Raw genomic sequence first — 23,891 nt, 5'->3', positions numbered from 1 at the left:
GGGTTTGGTGATAGGAGAGAGGGATGAATAAAATAAGAGTAAAGGTTACCAAAAAAGGAAAAGGGAACATTACTTGAATAATCCGTTTTGAGAAAGAGGGAACATTATAGCGAATAGGAGGGATTAATATATTTTCTCTAATAAAATTACCAATTTCTTATGCAAAATTATAGCCATTCAAGATCATTCTCCATTGGTTTTTAGCTACTCCATTCTTCCAATTATTTGTTTACTTTTTTATCGGAAAATTTTAATCAAAGGTAAGAACAAATGAAATGAACAAAAGGAGTACTTAATTCGGATTTCGAGTTAACTTCAATTCTTCAATTCGGATTCATGTTGAGTTATTCATGTTTAGTTATTCGGGGCTGGGTCAGTTTTAACAAACCTATATACAACTAACAATATCTATCTCATTGTCTTTTAGGAAATAGAGAGGATTCTAATGCAAGTGTGAGAGTACCGTTTTATCAGTTCATAGATGTTATTCAAAACCATTAATTATTTTGACAAAGTCTAGGTCTCCTAAAAAACAATTAGTCCTAATTATTATGACAAAGTTCAGGTCTCTAGAAAACAATTATAGTTACTACTCGTACTTTGTATGAGAGAATATAGGGAGGTTTGAAAATGACTCATATATAATAGTGATTGAAAACAATTAATTATTGTGACAAAGTTGCAACTTGCAAGTCTCCTAAAAAACAATTAATTATTATTGTAAAGTCTTGGTCTCCTAGAAAAAAAAAAATTACTTACTATTATGAAAAAGTCGTGGCGGTCTGAAGACAATTAATGTATTATATAACTGGTTGTATATACAACCTATTTAATTTAGTTGAGTTTTATTATAAAGCTGTCGAGTTTTATTAACAAAATTATCGAGATAGGGAACAAAGTTATTGAGTTTAACAGAATAATCATTAAGCTCAATAGCTTCGTAAAATAACTCAATAACTTGTAAAATAGCTCAACAATTTTGTGTAAGAGCTCAACAACTTTGAGGCGGTTGTACAATAATGCTACTATAAAACTGGTTGTAAAATAGTATTTGTGGTGTGAAGAAGAGGTTATAGTAAAGGTTTGGAATTTAAATGGATCATAAGACAAAGTTTTGGTCTCGTTTTTTTTTTTTGGGTTTTTTATGTAGTACTCCTGTGTTTTTTCGAATTTTATGTGGTTCCCCTGCCTTTTTGAAAACATCCGAACTCCAATATTGGAAAATAAGAGGAGTTATACCTTGTTTATAAGAGAGTCACCACCCTATTAGTATGAGACTTTTTGGGATCGATCCCAAAACCAAATTCATGAGTGTTTGACCCAAAGCGAACGATATCATACTAATGTGACGTTATAGTGGAGGCGGCAGTCCCAACAAATGGTATCTGAGCCGATGTTTCGGTTGAAACCAATACTCCACTGTGTGGTGCGTGGAGTCGTGGACCCAAAGTAGTGATTTTACTTTGTCAATGTAGATGAGCGTCCTCGACATGAGTCATGACCTCATGATTGGAGATTTGTGGATGTCTTGTGTTGAAAGTCTTCCTGATAAATATGGTGATCAGACGGTGAGTCTCTTTTCAATTCACTTGTCAAATGCTAGCGACTTTAAACAATATTTTTCGCGGATACATGTGTAAAAGACTAAAAAGTGTATGTTTCAGGATTCAAATTTAAGAAATTTTAAATTTTGAGTTGTGATCCTTTATTCGTGTGAAGTTATTGATGATTAAAAGATAACATTTTATAGATTAACCACCCAAAATATTTGAGAATAAATAAATCAAGGATTGTACTACTAATCTTGTCACAAGCTGAAAAACTCTCACAAAAAGGGAGAGGGGATAAGGTGGGGGCCCCTATGTGCTTCTCCACTCATCTCTTATGGGTATTTTGTGAGAGAAAATGATCTTGTGACGGATATCACTGTCTTAAATGACATTTCATGATTTTTCATATTAACAAAAACGTTGTGTAGTTGTGACTGACAACTTACATACTTTGAAACAAATTGTGACAACACGTCTCTATGCACTATTGACTTTTTAGTTTTCATTCCATCCAAACTTGTGCAACATTTAATATGAACCCTACGTATATAGACGCATAGTGATTATAATCTAAGGTCGTATTTTGACTCAAACTCGAAACTCTTTTTCTTTTTAATAAGGATTATATTTGTTTTCCTTGTAATCTATTTGCCTTCATCTAATTCATCCTTTCAATCAATTATTATTATTATTATTATTATTATTATTATTATTATTATTATTATTATTATATCCAAAATTAATAAAATTAATACTTCGTAGTTAGGTACCAATTCATTATAACACACCTAGTTGAGAGTTAATTGCATAAACACGTGAGTATATTTTGTAGATCTGAATACGATGGACCTTTATTTTATCGTTCTTCTCAATTTTATGATAGGCCTACTAAAATTGCGTAAGCAGCAAAACTGATAGTATATTACTAGTGAAAATAATTGTAGTAATATTGGATATGGTAAATATGATTGTAATCAGAAAGTAAAATGAAAACTAACAATAATAATGGCGATAGTAGTTAAAGTAGTAATAGCGGTAACAAGAGTAACGAAATTAACAATAATAAATGTGAAAGTATGTACTGAAAGTAACATTAATCTTGCGCCGGAGTAGTAAATGTAACGGCAATAATAACAACAGAAATGTTGAAGCTGTCTTAAAAGAAGGTTGATAAATTTTCTCTTAATCATAATATTAGATATCACACAAGCATATATCATAGATGGAAATAGTATGAATAAGACAAGCCAATACAATTGAGTTTCATACGGTATAAAATTTAAACGGAAAATATAATAAGTAGCTCAATACTAGTACACTCAGATAAAGAGACCCTCACTCAACCACCACCTTTGGTAGGAAAACCATATCAAGTGGTGGTATTACATTATATCCTTACGTATAATATATAGGATTCGTTAAATGTAAATGAGGGACACTATATAGGCACATGTAAGAGTGCAAGAGCAGATTCAAATTTTGTTAAGGTGTGTCATTCCTCACACTACTGAGCGAATTCATACCGATGACGGGTTCATGTTTGAGGACATACTCACACCACATTTTCTTCACAAGACGTAGCAATTTCTTTGCGGGCTTAAATAACAAACGAGCTATATTTCCGAGTAGAAGAATGGCTACCAAAATGATCCAGACTTTGAGCGAATATACAATGGTGTTGTCAACGCTATGGCCAAGGGGTGGATTTGAAGGATTTTCCAAAGCTAGCATGTAAGTAAGTAATGTTGCGGAGATGGAGACCCACATAGTAATCATAAGAATAACAACAAAGAATCGTTTGCAAGGGAGGCCGCCAATGAGGAGTATCACCACGCTTAAAGATGATACAAAACCTACGGTATTGATACCGACTATAATGTCAAAATTCACATCAGAGGTAGGTGGTACATCTGGGCTCGATTCGGGTCCCCAACTAGGGTTAATTCCAAATGTAAAGGCCATGGTTGCGATTAGGGAGGCAACCACCATCAATGAGGTTCGTTGTTTTTCCAACCATTTCACATCTTTCTTCTCGTGTTTTTCAACATATTTTGCCTTCATTGTTTTTGCTCGCTTTAGTGTTCTTCGAATATTATCGTTGTCATCTGGATTCTCCTCAGCTCGAATCAGACAGTCAATTGCTGTTAACCCATCCTTGTTGATTGCATTTTGTTGAATCCTTTTGTTATTAACCAACAACTTTACAGTCTGCATTATAGATTGTCTAAAAATTAGGATAATGATAAACGCTACGGACAAAAATCATAGATAATTGACTGGCTCGATTAATATTAGTGAAAAATAAAGAGTATAATATATATATATATAGTAGACTAGGCCAAAATATATCGGATGATGTTAGTTGTATATGAGCCAAGTTGATATCATTGACAATTGTACACGAGGAGGGTCATAAAAACCCGTGATCGAGACACCTTAAAGAAATGGTGTCGAGGTGCATAACGCAAGATATCATCATATATAAAATGATTAAAAGAAAAGTAAACTAGGCCAAAATAAGTTGAAGGTAACATATTCAAACCTCGGGTTGGTTGGCTATCACAGCAAGGTGCAAGACAGTATTACCGTCATTGTCCTTGGCATTGAGAAGCTCCCCAATAACATCCAGCAAGTATTTGAGAGTCTCAAGTTTGGCGTACTTGACACACAAATGCAAAATGGTCTCATGGGCATTGGTCCTTTCTTGAGCAGCAGATGGGTTTGTAAGAACAAGAAATTCGAGCACATGGAATTGATTATTTATGGCCGCAACATGAACAGGGTTCCGACCTTCCTGATCGCGTGCAAAGCACATGTTAGGCATCACTTCGAGTAACTTCATCACAACGTTTAAGTGCCCTTTCTCCGAGGCCAAATGTAGTGCAGATGATCTAGTCGATTGATCAAGTTGTTTGGCTAGTTCAGGCTTTTGACTTAGAATTTCAGTGGTGAACTCTAAGTGACCAAGACTTGCGGCAACATGTAATGGCGACTGCATGAAACGGTCTGATTTTTCGATAATGCAACGATCTAAGATGAATGGATCTTGAGAAAGTAAGTTGTGTAAGGAGTTCAAGTCTCCTCTAATTGCTGCATCATATAATTTTGTGGTTAGGATGAGTGGATCAAATTGTGTTTTCAACAAGTCGTGGAGGGAATTGATGTCGTCTTTGAGAGTAGCTAGGCTAAACTCGGGTTTTGTTTCTCCCATCTCTCTAAAGTATATTGGAATATAATTCTTAGAAACAAAAAATAGAGATCATATTTATAGATTAGACTTGGGCAATGTAACTTTAAACTAAGAACCTATTGCTCAATAATTTGATATTTTTTTTACGTGCTCAGTTACTCGTCAGTTGTCGTTCGTCACAACTCACAACATTGAACAAGCGATGCACGATATAGCTTGGAATGGCCGATCGACCAAAGTCGTCGTAGTAGAATATTACATATGATTCAAGTCCTCTTAGAATATATTATACATGACCAAAGTCCTCTTAGAATATTACACTTCACCAAAGTCGTCCTCATAGTAGATAGAATATTACAGAGTACATGATACAGCAAGACATGAGATGGTCGATACACCATTGAACATGCGATACACATACACTAATGGTAGTACAAAAACTCAACGACATTTCATTCATGCCAACCAACTATGACGGAGCCAAGATTTGACATTAGGAGAGACTGAAATTTAAGCGGGGACGAACTACTAATTTAGTAAACTAAAACTGTTAGGTCCAGTTTAGCCTGGCCTGACTCTTACCTGGCCTGACCCAACTAGGCTGACTAAGGCATCCAGAGACCGGACAAATCTATCTACTATTTAGTTGTTGAAGAATATTATAGCAAGCAGGCTACTAAATCCCGGAAGAGAAGCCTGATGGTCAGTATAGAATAGCCTGGGAGAGTATTAAAGCAGGCTGGATTAAGAAGATGAACAAGAAATGCAGTTGTATAAGTCAATAACCGTGTCCTATTCTCAAGGAAGACCAAGTCTAATTATGAGACTATACTATCCATGAACCTAGACGTGCAAGAGGGGAAAAGGCTAAGATGTCAAGAATAATCCTCCATAGATATTGCAATATTCAGTTTTGCATATTATCTTTTGTAATTATTCTTTCCTATTTTCTAGTTATCATATCCTTGTAATTAGGTAGTCTTTTGATCCTATGATCTTTTGTATACGGCTAACATTAGGTTTAGGTTTTAGTCATTAGATTGTATCTATCCTATAAATACTCTTGTAATCTCTTGAGGTAAATTTATCAATAACGTTTACTCAAATCTCACATGGTATCATCCTCTTCGATCCAACATCTCGCTTCCCTTCGTCCTCTTTGAATCACCGGCCTCACGCCATGTCCAAAGAATTTTTGATCCCCAACAAAAACGATCCTACGAACCCACTCACGTTTCTCAACTTCAATAACTGCATCCAACTCAAAGATGCCCAAACCTATCGCCAATGGGAATTCCAAATCCGTTCCATACTCAATGGTCTTGAACTGTTTCCGTATCTTGATGGCAGCCTACCCATCCCCCCCGAGATTGTCACCGTTGACCCCACCCCACCCGAAACCAAAACTACCACCAAACCCAACCCCGCCTACTCTACTTAGTACCGCCAAGATCAACTCCTCATTGGAGCGATAACTGGTACTCTTACCTCGAGTGTTGCCTCCCTTATCATCGATGCCAAAACCTCTCGCGAGGCTTGGCAAATCCTTGCCAAAACATATGCCAACCCCTCTCGTGGCCATATCCTTCAACTCAAGGATCGCCTCGACTCCATTACCCACACCGACATGTCCATCACTGATTATGTTCATGCCATAAAATCCTGCACCGATGACCTCAAACAGTTAGGAAAACCCGTCGACCCCGAGGATATTACTGACAAAATCCTCCGTGGTCTAAACCCCGCCCTTTACAAACCCATTGTCGATGCTGTCCGTGCTCGCGACTCCCCTATTTCCTTCGACGATCTTCACGAGAAACTCATTCAACACGAACTGTCCCTTAAACACACGAAACCCGTTACCACCACTGACACTTTCACCCCGTCCGCTCATCCTGCCTATACTCGCAATAACAACAATCGCTCGAACTATCAACATCGCCAATCCTACACACCCCGCACCTATACTCCCAACCCCGACACCCCCAAACAACCTGCCCCCTATAAGGGCCGTTGTCACTATTGTGACACCGTTGGTCACGTAGCCTCAGCCTGCCCCGACTTCAAGAAAGACTACCCCAACGTTGTCTTTCCCACCCGCAACCGTCAACCTCGCCACACCACCCCGCAAGCCAACTCTGCCCAATCCTCTCACGTCCCTCAATCCCGTCCCTGGACAATCGACACTGGCGCTTCCCATCACATCACCAACGACCTCAATACACTTGCTCTCCACTCCGCCTATGATGGCCCCGATGACTTAGTCATTGGTGACGGTTCCTCGCTTCCTATCTCTCGAATAGGTTCATTCTCTTTACATACCTCTTCATCTACTCTTTCATTTACTAATGTTCTTTACGTTCCCACAATCTCTCGCAACCTTTTTTCCGTTTCTCAATTTTGTGTCGATAATAATGCTATTGCAACTTTCTCACATAATTCTTTTTCCATAAAGGCAATCTCGACGGGAGCGGTCCTTCTTCACGGCCGTCTCAATAATGGGACATATGAATGGTGTCCTGATCCTCCTCACGCCAACCCCGCACACACGTCTCCTTCTCCGGAGTGGCATCACAAGCTAGGGCACCCGAATGATGCTGCTTTAAAATTATTAAATTCGCAATTTAATTTCCGTATTTCTCATTTTCCAACATGTACTCCTTGCTTAATGAATAAAAGTCACAAGTTACCTTTTCATACATCGTCTCTCACTTCTACTGCTCCATTAGAACTTATTTATTCCGATGTTTGGACCGCACCTATCTTATCTCACGATTCCCACAAATACTACGTTATCTTTATTGATCATTTCACGCATTACATTTGGCTCTACCCTATTAAAAATAAATCCGACACCTTCGACACTTTTCATCGTTTCCGAGCTATTGTGGAAAAATATTTTAATCTCCCTATCAAGCAATTCTACTCCGACAATGGCGGAGAATTCCAAAAGCTCACCCCGTCCCTTCTAGATGCTGGCATCTCGCACTTAACTTCACCCCCGCACACTCCCGAACACAACGGCTTTGCGGAGCGACGACACCGTCACGTCGTCGAAACCGGATTATCCCTCCTCTCTCACGCACACATGCCCACCTCCTACTGGTCTCATGCCTTCACCACCGCAGCCTATCTAATTAATCGACTTCCCACCCCGACTCTACAAAATACATCACCCTATTTTTGTTTATTCCAACAGCATCCCAACTACAACAAGTTACGAAATTTTGGTTGCCTCTGCTTCCCATGGCTTCGCCCCTATGCTCAGCACAAGTTAGATACTCGGTCTGTCCCTTGTATTTTTCTTGGTTATTCCACTACTCAATCCGCCTATCTGTGTCTTGATCGCACCACAAATCGAATATACACTTCCCGCCATGTTCGGTTCGTGGAAAACGAATACCCGTTCTCCTCACCCTCGCTCTCTGACTCGTCCTCCTCCATGGACTCTCATACCTGGTGCACCCTTTCCGTACCTCTTCTCTCTGCCCCAGTGTCGACACCGTCCCCTACCACCCCATCCATACCCAACCCGACACCAAACACGACTTCCCCTGTATCCTCTTCAACCCCTGTTTTCCCTCCCTCCACTTCTCCTGTTACCTCCACTCCCGCATCCCCTCCCTCCTCCTCCCCACCTGTTACCCCGTCACCTCCTCCCCCACCACCTCCTCCCCCCCCACCGTCTCACCATGCTACCCGTCTTTCCCACAATATCCGCAAACCCAACCCCAAATACGCAAAAACCGCCACTGTTCAGCCACCCCTGTCCGCTCATGTCACCCCCAACACCGTTAAGCAAGCTCTTATTGACCCCCAATGGCGGGATGCCATGATTGCGGAACACGACGCATTGATACGGAATGGTACTTGGACCCTCGTTCCCAAATCTGACTCCCATAATATAGTTGGATGCAAATGGGTATTTCGCATAAAATATAATCCCGACGGCACTCTTAAACAACATAAAGCACGACTTGTTGCGAAAGGGTTCCATCAACGCCCCGGCATTGACTACTCCGAAACCTTTAGCCCCGTTATTAAACCCACTACCATTCGCCTCCTGCTGTCTCTTGCCGTTCACCAAGGTTGGTCGCTTCGTCAAATCGATATTAATAATGCCTTCCTACAAGGCACTTTAACTGACACCGTTTACATGGCTCAACCCCCTGGCTTCGTTGATCCATCCCGTCCTGATCATGTCTGCAAATTAGTGAAAGCTATATACGGTCTAAAGCAAGCCCCTCGCGCATGGTATATCGAATTACGCACTTATCTTCTACAATTTGGTTTTAAAAATTCTGTCTCTGATTCTTCATTGTTTATTTATCATCGTGGCACTACTCGGCTCTATGTATTGGTTTATGTTGACGACATTATCGTCACGGGTCCCAATTCGGATGCTATCTTGCGGTTTATTGCCACCATTTCTGCCCGTTTTTCCCTCAAGGACCTTGGGCCTCTTTCGTATTTCCTGGGAATTGAAGTCACTCCCACTGTCTCCGGTATTCATCTAAACCAATCAAAGTACGTGTCTGATCTTCTCCTTCGCTACAACATGGACGAATCCCACCCCGTTAGTACGCCTATGTCCTCTGAATTTTTACTGAGTAAACAACCAAACGCCCCTATTGAAGACGAGTCCACTTATCGAGCTATTGTTGGAAGCCTCCAATACCTCTCACTCACTCGTCCCGACATCTCATATGCAACGAACCGGTTAGCTCAGTTCATCACTCATCCCACGGCTGCTCATTGGATTGCTCTAAAACGACTCCTCCGCTTCCTTAAAGGCACTCCCAACCACGGCATTCAATTACATCGAGCTACTCCTCTTTGTCTCCATGCCTTTTGTGACGCCGACCTCGGTGGTGACAAAGACGATTATGTCTCCACCTCCGGTTACATTGTGTATCTTGGCCGAAATCCCGTCTCCTGGTCATCCAAAAAGCAACGTGCTCTGTCTCGCTCATCCACCGAAGCAGAGTTTCGCGCTGTGGCCGACACCACAGCTGAAGTTCTATGGCTCCGTTCCTTACTAAGTGAGCTCGACATTACCATGTCGAAGCCCCCCGCCATCTACTGCGATAATCTTGGCGCCACGCACTATTCCGCCAACCCTATCTTCCACTCTCGTATGAAACACCTTGCACTTGCTTTTCACTTCGTTCGAGAACAAGTTCAACTTGGTACCGTTCGTGTGCAACACATCTCTGGAGACGATCAGTTGGCTGATGTCCTCACAAAACCCTTACCTAAAGCTCGCTTCAACTCACTTATCTCCAAGATTGGCCTATCTCTTCGACCGTCCATCTTGCGGGAGCGTGTCAAGAATAATCCTCCATAGATATTGCAATATTCAGTTTTGCATATTATCTTTTGTAATTATTCTTTCCTATTTTCTAGTTATCATATCCTTGTAATTAGGTAGTCTTTTGATCCTATGATCTTTTGTATACGGCTAACATTAGGTTTAGGTTTTAGTCATTAGATTGTATCTATCCTATAAATACTCTTGTAATCTCTTGAGGTAAATTTATCAATAACGTTTACTCAAATCTCACATAAGAATCAATCGAAGAAGAACGAGTCAACCGAATTAATAGGGAATGTGCCCTATTAATCCGGCAACAACCCCGACAAAAGAGAAGAACGTTGAAGATCAATACAACGTTCATGTTTATGACTATAAATATTGTAATCTGGCATTTGTAAATTCATTCATCATTCATCAATGTTGAACTACTTCACTATTTATTTTTCATTATTTTACGAGCATCCAATTACTTAAACAAATTCGTATTCAGCTTATCTAAATAATATAAACATTATTCTTTATACATAGTCTTTCCTTGTTATTCATTTACAATATTCCAAACTTATAGAGCTAGATACCCATATTATTCTTTAATCAAGCCGGACCCATTCAGGGAAAATCCTGCTAAAATAAAAACAAATCGACTTTTTTCATTGTTCAGTGAAAATGCGTTTGTTGAGGTGGATATGCGACCATACTAAGAAAGATCGATTAAGGAATGAGGTGATTAGGAAAAAGTTGAAAGAGGCGCCAATAGAGGACAAGATTGTTAGGAATTTATGCCTTGAATTTGTGTCGAAGACGGACTAAATTAAGGTTAAGACAAGATGCAGTCGTAACACGGGCGAGTCACTATTATACATTGCTTTATGTTTCTCGGAAAATTAGTGGGTGTAGAGCCCACTTAGTATTTCCTAGTTTTGCATTAGCTTTTGACGTAAGTTTCGGTGGGTATGCTTGAGATTAGGAAATTAATTATTAATTTTCTATTAGTTTATTTCTTTATTAGTCTAGATATTTTATCTTGGGTGGAATAAATATATAAAGACCCAAGTTTTATTCTAGGTTAAATAAGAGAGAGATTTGAAAGCATAATAAAGAGAGTCGATTTATGAGGTTCCTTCTAAAGAAGAATACTCAGTTTGTTCCGGGCTCTATTATTGTTGTTCGTCTGTCTTTGAAGATCGGAGGAGTTTGTCAGATCTTGGTAGGCCTAAAGATTATTTGTCCTTCGTCTTGTTGGGGTAGTCTCTTTTGTTCCTTTGAGATTAATATTTTGTTGGTAGAATAGGGTATACTTTTGGCTCATATCGAGCGCGTGTATACCGGTCTACTATTGTATTATTATCTCCACGATAGTAAATTTGCTCTCCTTCAGGGTGGACGTAGCCAGTTATTTTACTGGTAAACCACGTATATCTGTGTGTCACTTTATTTTTTATTCGTTATATTTTGTTCTTATCGCCCTAATCAACTAACTATTGAGTAACGGGTAGCCTTCGTTAAAAAAAATTGGCACCAGATCAGAGCTAGAGTTCTGATTTGGATCTGCTTCCGCTGTAATTGTCTTTTAGGCGTTATTTGGGTTTCTTGATTTTCAGGTGAAAAGATGTCCGGAACGAATGTTTTGAATGTTGATAATTTCACTGGGAGAAATAGTTTTGGGCTATGGCAGTTAAAGATGAGAGCTTTGCTTAGACAACAAGGCGTCTGGTCTGTTATCTCAAAGGAAAGGAGAACATTACTTGAATAATCCGTTTCGAGAAAGAGGGAACATTATAACGAATAGGAGGGATTAATATATTTTCTCTAATAAAATTACCAATTTCTTATGCAAAATTATAGCCAGTCAAGATCATTTTCCATTGGTTTTTAGCTACTTCATTCTTCCAATTATTTGTTTACTTTTTTATCGGAAAATTTTTGAACAAAAGGAGTACTTAATTCGGATTTCGAGTTAACTTCAATTCTTCAATTCGAATTCATGTTGAGTTATTCATGTTTAGTTATTCGGGGTTGGGTCAGTTTTAACAAACCTATATACAACTAACAATATCTATCTCATTGTCTTTTAGGAAATAGAGAGGATTCTAATGCAACTGTGAGAGTACCGTTTTATCAGTTCATAGATGTTATTCAAAACCATTAATTATTTTGACAAAGTCTAGGTCTCCTAAAAAACAATTAGTCCTAATTATTATGACAAAGTTCAGGTCTCTAGAAAACAAATTTAATTACTACTCGTACTTCGTATGAGAAAGAATATAGAGAGGTTTGAAAATGACTCATATATAATAGTGATTGAAAACAATTAATTATTGTGACAAAGTTGCAACTTGCAAGTCTCCTAAAAAACAATTAATTATTATTGCAAAGTCTTGGTCTCCTAGAAAAAAAAATTACTTATTATTATGAAAAAGTCATGGCGGTCTGAAGACAATTAATGTATTATATAACTGGTTGTATATACAACCTATTTAATTTAGTTGAGTTTTATTATAAAGCTGTCGAGTTTTATTAACAAAATTATCGAGATATGGAACAAAGTTATTGATTTTAATAGAATAATCATTAAGCTCAATAACTTCGTAAAATAACTCAATAGCTTGTAAAATAACTCAACAATTTTGTGTAAGAGCTCAACAACTTGGAGTTGGTACTGTTCGAGTTTTATTAACAAAAGATGTCGGGACCGAATGTTTTGAATGTTGATAAGTTCACTAGGAGAAATAGTTTTGGGCTATGGCAGTTAAAGATGAGAGCCTTGCTTAGACAGCAAGGCGTCTGGTCTGTTATCTCAAAGGCAAAGTCAGCAGGTAGGTCGTCTGATGCAGAAAAGAAAGCAAAGACAGATGCAAAGGTGGTCTTGGAGGAGGAGGCTCATTCTTTAATTATGTTATCTTTATCTGATGATGTTATGGTTGAGGTTGCCGATGAGGAATTTGCTATAGGTTTGTGGTTGAAGTTGGAATCTTTGTATATAACATAGACTCTAGCCAACAAGTTGCTTCTTAAGCAGCATTTGTTTGGTCTTCGGATGCAAGAAGGTACGTCTCTCAAGGACCATCTAGGCCGTCTTAACTCTATTTTTTACTTGATTTACTTAATTTAGATGTTAAGGTAGCTGATGAGGATGCCGCCTTAATTTTGTTAGTTTCTTTGCCAAATTCGTTTGAAACTTTTGTGGAGTCGTTTGTTGTTGGTAAAGATTCTTTGACCCTAGAGGAAGTGAGGACAGCGCTTCACACTAGGGATTTGCTCCGAGTAGCGTCAAGTGGTGTTGTAGACAGAAGTCCTATAGAGCTTGTTGTGAATTCGGAGGGTTCTAGTAAGGGTGAAGACAAGTCTAAGGGTCCTCGTAAGAATGTCTGCAATTACTGCAAGGAACCCGGTCATTGGAAAAATCAGTGTCCTAAGTTGAAGGAAGCTGGTGTTTCTGTTGTTGCACAAAAGGTTACTAAATACGATTCTGAGGAAGATTATACTCTCGTTGTTGATGTTGTTCCACGTTCTTCGGATAGGTGGATTTTGGATACGGGATGCGTTTATCATATGTGTCCTTTAAGGGAATGGTTTACTTCTTATGAAACTTCACATGGGGTTAATGTTGCCATGGGCGACGGGTCTATTTGTGAGGTGCTTGGAGTTGGCACTGTTCGGGTTAGGACATGTGATGGTGTTGTTGTCTTCCTAGAAGGTGTTAGGCATGTTCCACGTTTGAAGAGAAATCTTGTATCACTTGGGATGTTAGTTGATCAGGGCTACAGTTTTCAAGGTGATGGTGGATCTTTGTGTATTGCCAAGGGTTCTTGTGTTGCTTGGAGAGGTGTTAAAGAAGGAACTATTTATGTCCTTCAAGGCACTGTGCTGACTGTTGGAGCATCAGGTAGTCGTTCTTTTGTCTCTCTCGAGTCTAAGTTGGGGCATATGCAACTTGGATATGTGAACGATACTTTGAAGCACATCCAGTTTGGGTCACTTAGTGAAATTCTGGATAATTCGGGTTTGGATAGCTTTAGTGAGAATGGTAGTGTTGACAGTAAGATGGAGTCTATTCTAGTACAAGTCAAGCTACAAAGTTCTCAAAACAAGCTATCTACTTTTGTCTCTTCGCCTCAATGAGGCGGCCTGCGTCCCAAGAGGTGGGGCGGTTTGAGGCTCCAAGTGGAGCTGTTTGTGGCTCTTGAAAGAGAGCCGTTTGGGACCTCATAAGGGGTTATTTGAAACTTCGACGGGAGTTTATTCTTTGGAGCTTTTGGGTTGGACTATCTTGTCTAACAATTTGTACCTTTGATGGAGGTAATTTGTGCTCGCTTAGAATGTTTGCTTTTGTTTGGTTTCGACTTGAGTTTTGTTGCCTTGGTGTAGGCATTTTTGTGGTGGTCATGACACCTAGTATACTCAAGTGTCACATTTGTTTTGTTCATGGCGTTTGTGTTCTTTTTGGGACAGTTTGGTACGACGGTACATTTGGCCATGATATTTTAGAGGAGAATTTTGTTTGGAGTCTTGTGTGTGTTGTTTTGGTACACCGTTCCATCATAGTGACATTGGGTATCTCATATATTTGTGTTGGTGTTTGGTAGCTAGCTTTTGTTCTTTTTGTAGTTTGCTACGTTTTGCCTTCCTATTGGTATGAACATATGTTGAGTAATTAGTACAATTGGTAGTTTTCAGCTTACTACATTGGGTAGTTCGTATGTTGGTCACATTTGTTGCACACTTGGTTCATTTGTCCATTTTGTGAGTTGTGTTCAAGTCAAAGTGGAGACTATCGGGACAGATAGTGACTTAAGGATCGACTCTACTGAAGCTGATTTGGTTTGGTTCTTTTGGTTTAGTTCGTCTTTGAATAATTCAAGTCAAGGTGGAGATTTGTTAGGAATTTATGCCTTGAATTTGTGTCGAAGACGGACTAAATTAAGGTAAGACAAGATGCAGTCGTAACACGGGCGAGTCACTATTATACATTGCTTTATGTTTCTCGGAAAATTAGTGGGTGTGGAGCCCACTTAGTATTTCCTAGTTTTGTATTAGCTTTGGACATAAGTTTCCGTGGGTATGCTTGAGATTAGGAAATTAATTATTTAATTTTCTATTAGTTTATTTCTTTATTAGTCTAGATATTTTATCTTGGATGGAATAAATATATAAAGACCCAAGTTTTATTCTAGGTTAATTAAGAAAGAGATTTGTGAGCACAATAAAGAGAGACGATTTGTGAGGTTCCTTCCAAAGAAGAATACTCAGTTTGTTCCGGGCTCTACTATTGTTGTTCATCTGTCTTTGAAGATCGGAGGAGTTTGTCAGATCTTGGTAGGCCTCAAGATTATTTGTCCTTCGTCTTCTTGGGGTAGTCTCTTTTGTTCCTTTGAGATTATTATTTTGTTGGTAGAATAGGGTATACTTTTAGCTCATATCGAGCGCGTGTATACCGGTTAACTTTTGTACTATTATTTCCACGATAGTTAATTTGCTCTCCTTTAGGGTGGACGTAGCCAGTTATTTTACTGGTAAACCACGTATATCTGTGTGTCACTTTATTTGTTATTCGCTATATTTTGTTCTTATCGCCCTAATCAGCTAACTATTGTATAACGGGACGCCTCCGTTAAAACAAAGATGATGGAAAATTTGACTAAGATGGTTACTAGGGGTAGAGGCTGGAGACCTGGGGAACAGAAAAGGTTACTAGGGGTAGAGGGAGACCAAAGCATATATGGTTGAGAGTGATAGAGCACGATATGAGATTTCTCGGGTTTGACGAGGGAATGGTTTCGGAGAGGGCACAATGGAGGAAAATGATACATGTATATTTTTAGTATTTGATGTTATTTGAAATATTTAGTGTTTTTATTTAATTTTTAAACATTTATTTGTTCTTTTCGGATCTATTACACATTTTTATCTACAATTTTATTATATATAAATATTTGGTTCAATTTTAGGGTACCCTTAAGTTTTATTTCGGTTTACAAAATTATTTTAATCTTTATTCTTGATTTAAATTCTAAGTTTTTTATAAAGGAAATCCAAACTTCAATTTTACAACTTATAAGTTTACCTTGGTTTTTGTACTATGTTTCACTCCCCTTTTGTTTTTCACGTGCATTCATCCATGGACGGTTCTACCGGATGATTCATGTTAGCTGACCCCAAATCATTTTGGGATTAAGGCTATAATGTTGTTGCTATTGTTCTCATTGTTCAGCGAAGACGTTGGCCACTACTAACCCCCTCGTCGTTCCCCCACTGTCAACAATGCTTGCTCGTCTCTATAATGAAAAGTTGTTCATCTAGTCCCTTGGCTCTTGGTAAGTTAGAATTTTTACAGAATTAGAATCCATAAATGCAACCAAACAAGTTACTAGATTAAGGACCTCAGTTAATATAATCGGTTGTACATAATATCGACAATAGTACTTCTTTTATGGGATATGTCAATGAAAGAAAACAGGACTTATACTATGTGCCTTATACTTGTCACTTTCTTATTTTTACATGAAAATATGAATATTACATATTAATTTCGGGCCCAAATTCCTCACATAACATATCATAGCAATGTAAAATTGGGTTTTTAACAACAACAACATTACCCCAATGCCTCAATGGCTCCGCAAATTGCGGGGTAGGGGGTCAGATGTACGTAGCCTTACCCTTGTGTTAGCAACACAAAGAGGTTGTTTCCGAATGGCCCAAGATGAAAATTGCGTCGAGAACTGCATCAAAGGACCACTACTTCAGAAGAGAAAGAAGCGCAACCACTGATGCGTACCTTTTTCATACGTTTACTCTACTCTTTTGCACGCATTTTTATGTTATTTTGGGTAGCGTAAGCTACCATTCTCCCTTGTTTTCGATTACTTCGGTCGTACTATGCATTTTGCAGGTTGTTGGCCCAAGAGGAGTGAAATCAAGCCAAATTCTGCCCCCGGAGTTGAAGTTGAGGCGTTAGTGAAGCTAGAGCTCGGAAACGGTCGTCTTGCAAGGCGTGTAGCTGCATGGAAATGCGTCAAGAGGGAGTGCTGGACGCTGCTGTATAGGAGAAAAGTCGATCGACTGCCTCAATTAGTCGATCGACTGGTTTTCTCTGCGAAGTTGGTCGATCGACTGTTTTAAGTGGTCGATCGATTATTTTTAGCTGCCAGGCCGTTTTTGGTTAATAAGTTAATCGGCCCATTAGTTGTTTAGTAATAATTTTTGGCTATTGTTATATAAAGGATAGCAGAGAACAATATTAGGTTATCTTTACACTGCTAAACACTTTCCTACGTTGCTTTGCTTGTGCTTTTCGGATCTGAATTTTGTAATCTCGCTTCCTTTTCATTTTGGTAATTCAATTAACCTTTGTTATTCATTTTTATTTCTTTATCTTGTTTTTTTACTTTCCTTTGTTCTGTTTAATTGCTTCCCTTAAATTTTCATCATGCTTAATTCAATTATCATTATTATTATTGATTTAGTAAATTTGAATATGCGTAGCTAAATTTCTTGTGCTGGGATTTAGGGAATCTATGGTTGAATAACGGTTTTCAATTAGGTTTTAGATTTGGAATAATCATTCGTCTGAATTGTTAATCGTAGCATTTAATCCCTATTTAATTAGTTGAATGCATGCAGCTAGTTATTTTAATATGATAAACTCCGACCTAGATCGAGAGATTGGAAAGAGTGAGATCTGCTACGAACAATAGAGTACTTTAAATAGGGCGAGAGCATATTAGAAAGTTTCTAGGGTGATTAGCGGACCGAGAGGACCTTATCACTGCCCTTCAGACCGTAATTAGACCATGTTTTTGACCCTACCTTTTACCGTTATTAGACCATAGTGAACCGACAATCTTAACTATTTTCTCCATATATTTTTATATCAATACTTTTACTATTTATTTCATCTTTGTTGCATTAGTTTTAGAAAGCAATCAAAACAAACCCCCTTTCGGTTACATGGACAGATTAGATTTAGCAAATAGAATAAATTGTCTCCATGTATACGATCCCGACTTCCTCTACTGCATAGTTTAGGCCAGTTGGTTTATCTTTGATAGGTGCACGATTTAGCCTGTCAAATTTTGGCGTCGTTGCCGGGGAGGCAACTTTTCTCTGTTTGCTTATTTAGTTTGTCTTGTCTTAGGGGACATTAGTTCCTTGAGACCGTTCTCATTCCTTTCTTTAGTGTTTCGTTTATATCCAGGTCTCACAGGTCCGAACTCGTACCATATGATTCTGAACCAGAAAAGACATTTCGATCTAGACGAAATTTTTGGAAGGAAGTCCGCCAAGCAGAAGACTTGAGTACGCTTGAAGCCGCTTACGCCAGTTTTATTGCAGAAAATCAGTCTTTTTAAGAAGACACTTCTACTTCTGCAGCTGCTACAATCATGCCTACATTAGCAAGTCACGCAAAGCCTACCCTTGCATCCATCTCCAAGGGATTCAAACTCCCTACAACAGATAACGGGACTTTTGAGATAAAGCCATCTTACATTAATTTGGTAGAGATAAATCTGTTTGGAGGGGGAGCCACGGAAGACCCTGCTACACATATGGAGAGATTCGTTACCTACTGCTGCTCCATACCCTTGACTGCTGGGGTGACCCAGGACCAAGTAAAACAGGTGCTCTTCCCATTTTATCTGCGAGACGGTGCTACAGAGTGGCTACGTGATTTAGATATGGAAGATCAGGGGGTAACCGACTGGAACAGTTTAGCTCTTTCCTTCTACAAGAGATATTTTCCGCCCCAGAAGACGAATGCCTTGAGAAATCAAATTACTAGCTTCAAGCAAGGCCCAACTGAAGACTTAAACGAGGCATGGATTCGTTTTAAGAGATTGGTTCGTTCAGTTCCTCACCATGGGTTTCAAAAGTGGTTTCTCTGTAACCAGTTCAACAATGGACTATATGATGACCATCGGGCATTACTTGATTCCTCAGCTAACGGGAGATTCCAGGACAACACAAATGATAATAATGCTTGGAAACTAATTGACCAAATAGCTACCCATACTGCTAAGTATGGGAACCCCAGAGGTAGCACGAGAGGAGGAAGTTCATCTGATGGAGCTGTTGCAGCTCAGCTAGAGACATTAATTGCTCAGATTGCCGAACTTAAGACAGCCCAGTCTTTGGGAAACCAGCAGACAGTTCATGCTATGACCCAGCAGGAAACATCTTGTGAGTGATGTGGTATTGCAGGACATGATGCAGTTGAGTGCCTGAGTCCCTTGGAGCAGGTTCACGCCTTCCAGTCCTTCAAACAAGGTACACCATACTCCAATTTCTACAATGAAAGGACTAGAGAGCATCCTAATTTCTCTTATCGAAGTCAGAATGTTCTCAACCCAACTCCACCACCGCCACAAGGTCTAAATCAGACATACACTATTCCTCAGAATCGGGGAAATCAACCACAAGGTGGTTATCAGAGGAACAATCAAGGAGGTCAACAACATCTAAACAATGATCTATCTGACATTAAGGCCATGCTTCAACAACAGATGGCAGCCTCACAAAAACAAGAGGCACTTATCACTCAGTTGATGGCGCATAACAAGATGTTGGACAATCAAATTGCCCAACTATCCACTTCAAGTAGACAACCAGGTACACCACCGTCTCAGCCTGAGAAGCCGCATGACACGGCTAATACGATTCATCTTCGAAGCGGTCTTACCTATGATGGACCCGTGATGCCTGAGAGTGTTGAGGAGATCATAATTGAGAAGTTAGATATGGATGCGGAAGAAAAAGCAGCGGACGAAGATGCTCTGATACCTGAAAAAAGTCGATCAACTGAAATTAGTGGTCGATCGACTAAAACTGCTGAACAGAAAATTGGGGAGACTGAAAATAGTCGATCGACTGAAAAAAGTGGTCGATCGACTGAAAAAAGTGGTCGATCATCTGATTTAGTTGGTCGATCGACTTTTTCGCCAGACGGAGTTGCTGATCCGTCATCTATTGCTATTGTAACACCTTCTACTACTGATAAGGCGTCTATTTCTGACAAAGGGAAGAGTAAAGTTGCTGACCCACCAATTGTTATCAAGGTTCCTTTTCCAGGGTGCCTGAAGAACACAAAAGTCGAGCAACAATTTGGTAAATTCTTGGAGGTCGTTAAAAATCTTCAGGTAACTGTACCTTTTACCGAACTAATTACCCAGGTACCCTCTTATGCTAAGTTTATGAAGGACATCTTGACCCGTAAGAGGAGCTTTAATGAGGTAGAAACCATTGCTTTTACATAAGTGTGTAGTGCACTCCTACAAAGCAAGTCTCCACAAAAATTGAAGGATCCTGGTAGTTTTTCAATTCCCTGTAATATAGGCACTCATGTAATAGATAAAGCTTTATGTGATTTGGGTGCCAGTGTCAGTGTCATGCCCTATTCTGTTTGCAAGAAACTGAATATGAGGCATCTTAAAGTTACCAATGTTACCCTACAAATGGCTGACCGAACAGTTAAGCGATCTCTAGGTGTATTAGAGGATGTCCCTGTTAAGATAGGAAAATTCTTTATACCTGTTGATTTCATTGTATTAGATATGGCCGAGGACACGCAGATCCCCATAATCTTGGGTAGGCCATTTTTGCATACTGTAGGAGGCATTATTGATGTCAAACAGGGACCTTTGACTCTCGAGGTAGGGGATGATAGTGTTACTTTAAACTTGGCTAGTACGCTGGCTAAGCCTATGATAGAGGATACATGTTATGCTATAGACATTGTAGATGAATCTATGTTTGATTATTGAACGGGATCCCTCCTTGGGGACCCGTTAGAAGCTTTGATAGCCTTTGATGATTTTGCAGAAGATGAGAAGGTTGATTCTGAGACAATGAAAGCTGCTCTGAAAGGTAGGGAGTTCACTATTGAGAAAGGTGAGATGGTAAATGCGATAATGGCGACCTCTTATGCTGTTGAGGTAAAGAAACCGGAGCTCAAACCTCTCCCCTCCCACCTTAAGTATGTTTTTCTCGATCACCATTAACAACATCCGGTTATCGTTAGTTCCAAGCTTGATGATAGCCAACTTGCCGATTTGTTGAGCGTTCTGAGAAAGAATAATAAGGCTATGGGATACAGTTTAGATGACTTGACAGGTAGTAGTCCAGATTTCTGTATGCATCGGATCAACCTGGAGGAAGGTCATAAGCCTGGTGCACAGGGTTTATGCAGGTTGAATCAAAACATGCAGGATGTGGTAAGGAAAGAGCTAATGAAACTTCTTGATGCTGGTATAATGTATTCTATCTCTGACTCTAATTGGGTGAGCCCAGTTCCTGTAGTTCCGAAGAAAGGAGGGACTACAGTGATTAAAAATGATAAGAATGAATTAATACCGACTAGAACTGTGACCGGCTGGCGGATGTGCATAGATTATAGACAATTAAATGCCGCAACTAAGAAAGATCATTTCCCTCTTCCCTTTATTGACCAGATGTTAGAGATATTAGCTTCCCATAAGTTTTTTTGTTATCTAGACGGATACTCAGGGTTCTCTCAGATCCCTATCCATTCGGATGATCAGGAGAAAACGACTTTTACTTGTCCCTATGGTGTTTATGCATATTGCAGGATGCCATTTGGTTTGTGTAATGCCCAGCTACTTTTGAAAGGTGTATGATGGGGATATTTTCCGAGTATATAGAGTCTATCATGGAGGTCTTTTACGTGCCCTATCTTGTGAGTCCTTTTCCTTCTCTTCTTTATTTGTTTTTCATCTTGTTTTGCGTACCCCTTCTCCCATATATTTTTGATGCTGCTGGTGTTTACTGATCACAATGGGGGCATTGTGTGATTTGGTTTGGGGAGGGTATGCATATGTCTGTTTGCATCCATCTGCATTTTTGCTGCATTTTGTTTGCATGTTTATTGCATTTCCGTTGCATTGTTTTTCCTTCTCCATATATTTTTAAAAAAAAATTGAAAAATTTGAAAAAAATACAAAAACATGTTTCTTTTTCATATTAGTCGAGTCGGAACGATAATATTTCAATGATGATTTTGCGCTACATTTTGTTTTACCTGAGCCTTGCATAATTGACATGTTATTAGCAGAGTCTTTTATGCATAGTCCACGAGTTTTTGTTAAAATTCTTGCTGAACATTAGACTTGACTTTGAATTTTGGCAAGCTACCTATAATTTCTAAGGCGTAGAGCTTATAAACTGGTGACATTCATGACCAGTTCATGTAGGAATGTGAGTAGTTACTCCTTATAAGGCATGTTACATCAAAATTGCATAAGCATGAATTCAGTCTACTTAGTACCTGTATGCATTCGGTCTGTGGTTGGTGACACATTTTAGGAGAGGTAATTCCCTTTATTTCTTTCTACCATGAGCTCCACACAGCCAAATTGCCTGTTTTGTCCCAAATAGCTACAATCTATAATTCTGCCTACCCTAGCCGAGCTAGTAATGGTAGCCTTTTGGGAATGTTTCATTGCAGTGTGGTTATATCTGATTTGAGAAGAAGGTGTAAAAGTTGAAGGGAATAAAAGAAAAAAAAAAAAGAAAAAAAAAAGAAAAAAAAAACGAAAAAAAATGGAAGTTATTGAGTTAATGATTTATACTCCCACGTTTTATCTATATCTTATGGGGAGTTAACAATGTTTTGGTGGATTGTCAGTTGTGTGCATCTAATTTGCACTGTTATGTATTATTAAATTGAGTATGAAGTTGGAATGCGATTAAATTTGGTATTCGGTTGTTACTAGCTTAGCTTTAACTCCATTTTCCCAAATTCTTTTTAGCCCCTTCTTACCCATTACCTCACTTACCCCAAATGTAAGTCCTCGGCATGTTTCTTGGTCATTTGAATGGTTGGAATGCATATGTACGGTTGTAGAGATTTTATTCATGTTAGATTGCATGCATGTTCTTATAGGTCGCAGTTAGGTGAGTGTTCTTTATTCTTTCTATCTCACATTATATATTACCACGTGTTTAAATGAGTGATTGAGCGACCCATGAGAGTCCATTATGATAAGTCTTGCAAGGTCGAAGGTTCAGCAGTTTTTAACATCTTCATAATTCGTTTGCATGACTCGTCTTGCTAATTGATTGTTGGTTGTTGCATTAAATTGGTTTAGGCATTTCCCTTTGTAGTTAGCTCTGAGATTGAACCCGTTCCATTAGTTAGTTTAGTTAGAGTCTAAAGCTTGCTTGGGGACAAGCAAGGGTTTGGTTTGGGGAGGTTTGATGCGTGCCTTTTTCATACGTTTACTCTACTCTTTTGCACGTATTTTTATGCTATTTTGGGTAGCGTAAGCTACCATTCTCCCTTGTTTTCGATTACTTCAGTCGTACTATGCATTTTGTAGGTTGTTGGCCCAAGAGGAGTGAAATCAAGCCAAATTCTGCCCCCGGAGTTGAAGTTGAGGCGTTAGTGAGACTAGAGCTCGGAAACGGTCGTCTTGGAAGGCGTGTAGCTGCATGGAAATGCGTCAAGAGGGAGTGTTGGACGCTGCTGTTTAGGAGAAAAGTCGATCGACTGCCTCAATTAGTCGATTGAATGGTTTTTTCGGAGGAGTTGGTCGATCGACTGCTTTAAGTAGTCGATCGACTATTTTTAGCTGTCAGGCCGTTTTTGGTTAATAAGTTAATCGGCCCATTAGTTGTTTAGTAATAATTTTTGGCTATTGTTATATAACGGATAGCTGAGAACAATATTAGGTTATCTTTACACTGCTAAACACTTTCCTACGTTGCTTTGCTTGTGCTTTTCGGATCTGAATTTTGTAATCCCGCTTCCTTTTGATTTTGGTAATCCAATTAACCTTTGTTATTCATTTTTATTTCTTTCTCTTGTTTTTTTTACTTT

At 39.1% G+C, this 23,891-nt stretch overlaps 2 protein-coding genes across 2 annotated transcripts; one reads left to right on the top strand and one right to left on the bottom strand.

Annotated features, from left to right (window-relative positions):
- Positions 1-2,853: 2,853 nt before the first annotated feature.
- Positions 2,854-4,765, bottom strand: LOC141608940 (uncharacterized). Its single transcript, XM_074428252.1, has 2 exons — positions 4,093-4,765; positions 2,854-3,758 (listed from the first exon to the last, which is right to left on the bottom strand). The coding sequence occupies exons 1-2, from the start codon at positions 4,759-4,761 to the stop codon at positions 3,033-3,035; spliced, it is 1,395 nt and encodes a 464-aa protein (XP_074284353.1). The 5' UTR covers positions 4,762-4,765; the 3' UTR covers positions 2,854-3,032.
- Positions 4,766-18,441: 13,676 nt separating this feature from the next.
- Positions 18,442-20,817, top strand: LOC141607445 (uncharacterized). Its single transcript, XM_074426795.1, has 3 exons — positions 18,442-19,206; positions 19,297-20,266; positions 20,390-20,817. The coding sequence occupies exons 1-3, from the start codon at positions 18,442-18,444 to the stop codon at positions 20,815-20,817; spliced, it is 2,163 nt and encodes a 720-aa protein (XP_074282896.1).
- The last annotated feature ends 3,074 nt before the right edge of the window (positions 20,818-23,891 follow it).

The sequence above is a fragment of the Silene latifolia genome, chromosome 10 (genome assembly GCF_048544455.1).
Source record: "Silene latifolia isolate original U9 population chromosome 10, ASM4854445v1, whole genome shotgun sequence".
Taxonomy (NCBI): domain Eukaryota; kingdom Viridiplantae; phylum Streptophyta; class Magnoliopsida; order Caryophyllales; family Caryophyllaceae; genus Silene; species Silene latifolia.
Note: the sequence above shows the minus strand (reverse complement) of the source record. Positions and strands in the feature narration are given on the sequence as shown.

Excerpts from the sequence above, each read along its gene's own strand:
- LOC141608940 (XM_074428252.1), bottom strand. The coding sequence starts at position 4,761 with ATGGGAGAAACAAAACCCGAGTTTAGCCTAGCTACTCTCAAAGACGAC. Across the intron at positions 3,759-4,092 it reads TGATAGCCAACCAACCCGAG|ACTGTAAAGTTGTTGGTTAA; the intron begins GTTTGAATATGT and ends TCTATAATGCAG.
- LOC141607445 (XM_074426795.1), top strand. The coding sequence starts at position 18,442 with ATGCCTACATTAGCAAGTCACGCAAAGCCTACCCTTGCATCCATCTCC. Across the intron at positions 19,207-19,296 it reads CTTTGGGAAACCAGCAGACA|GTTCACGCCTTCCAGTCCTT; the intron begins GTTCATGCTATG and ends CCCTTGGAGCAG. Across the intron at positions 20,267-20,389 it reads TATGAAGGACATCTTGACCC|GCACTCATGTAATAGATAAA; the intron begins GTAAGAGGAGCT and ends CCTGTAATATAG.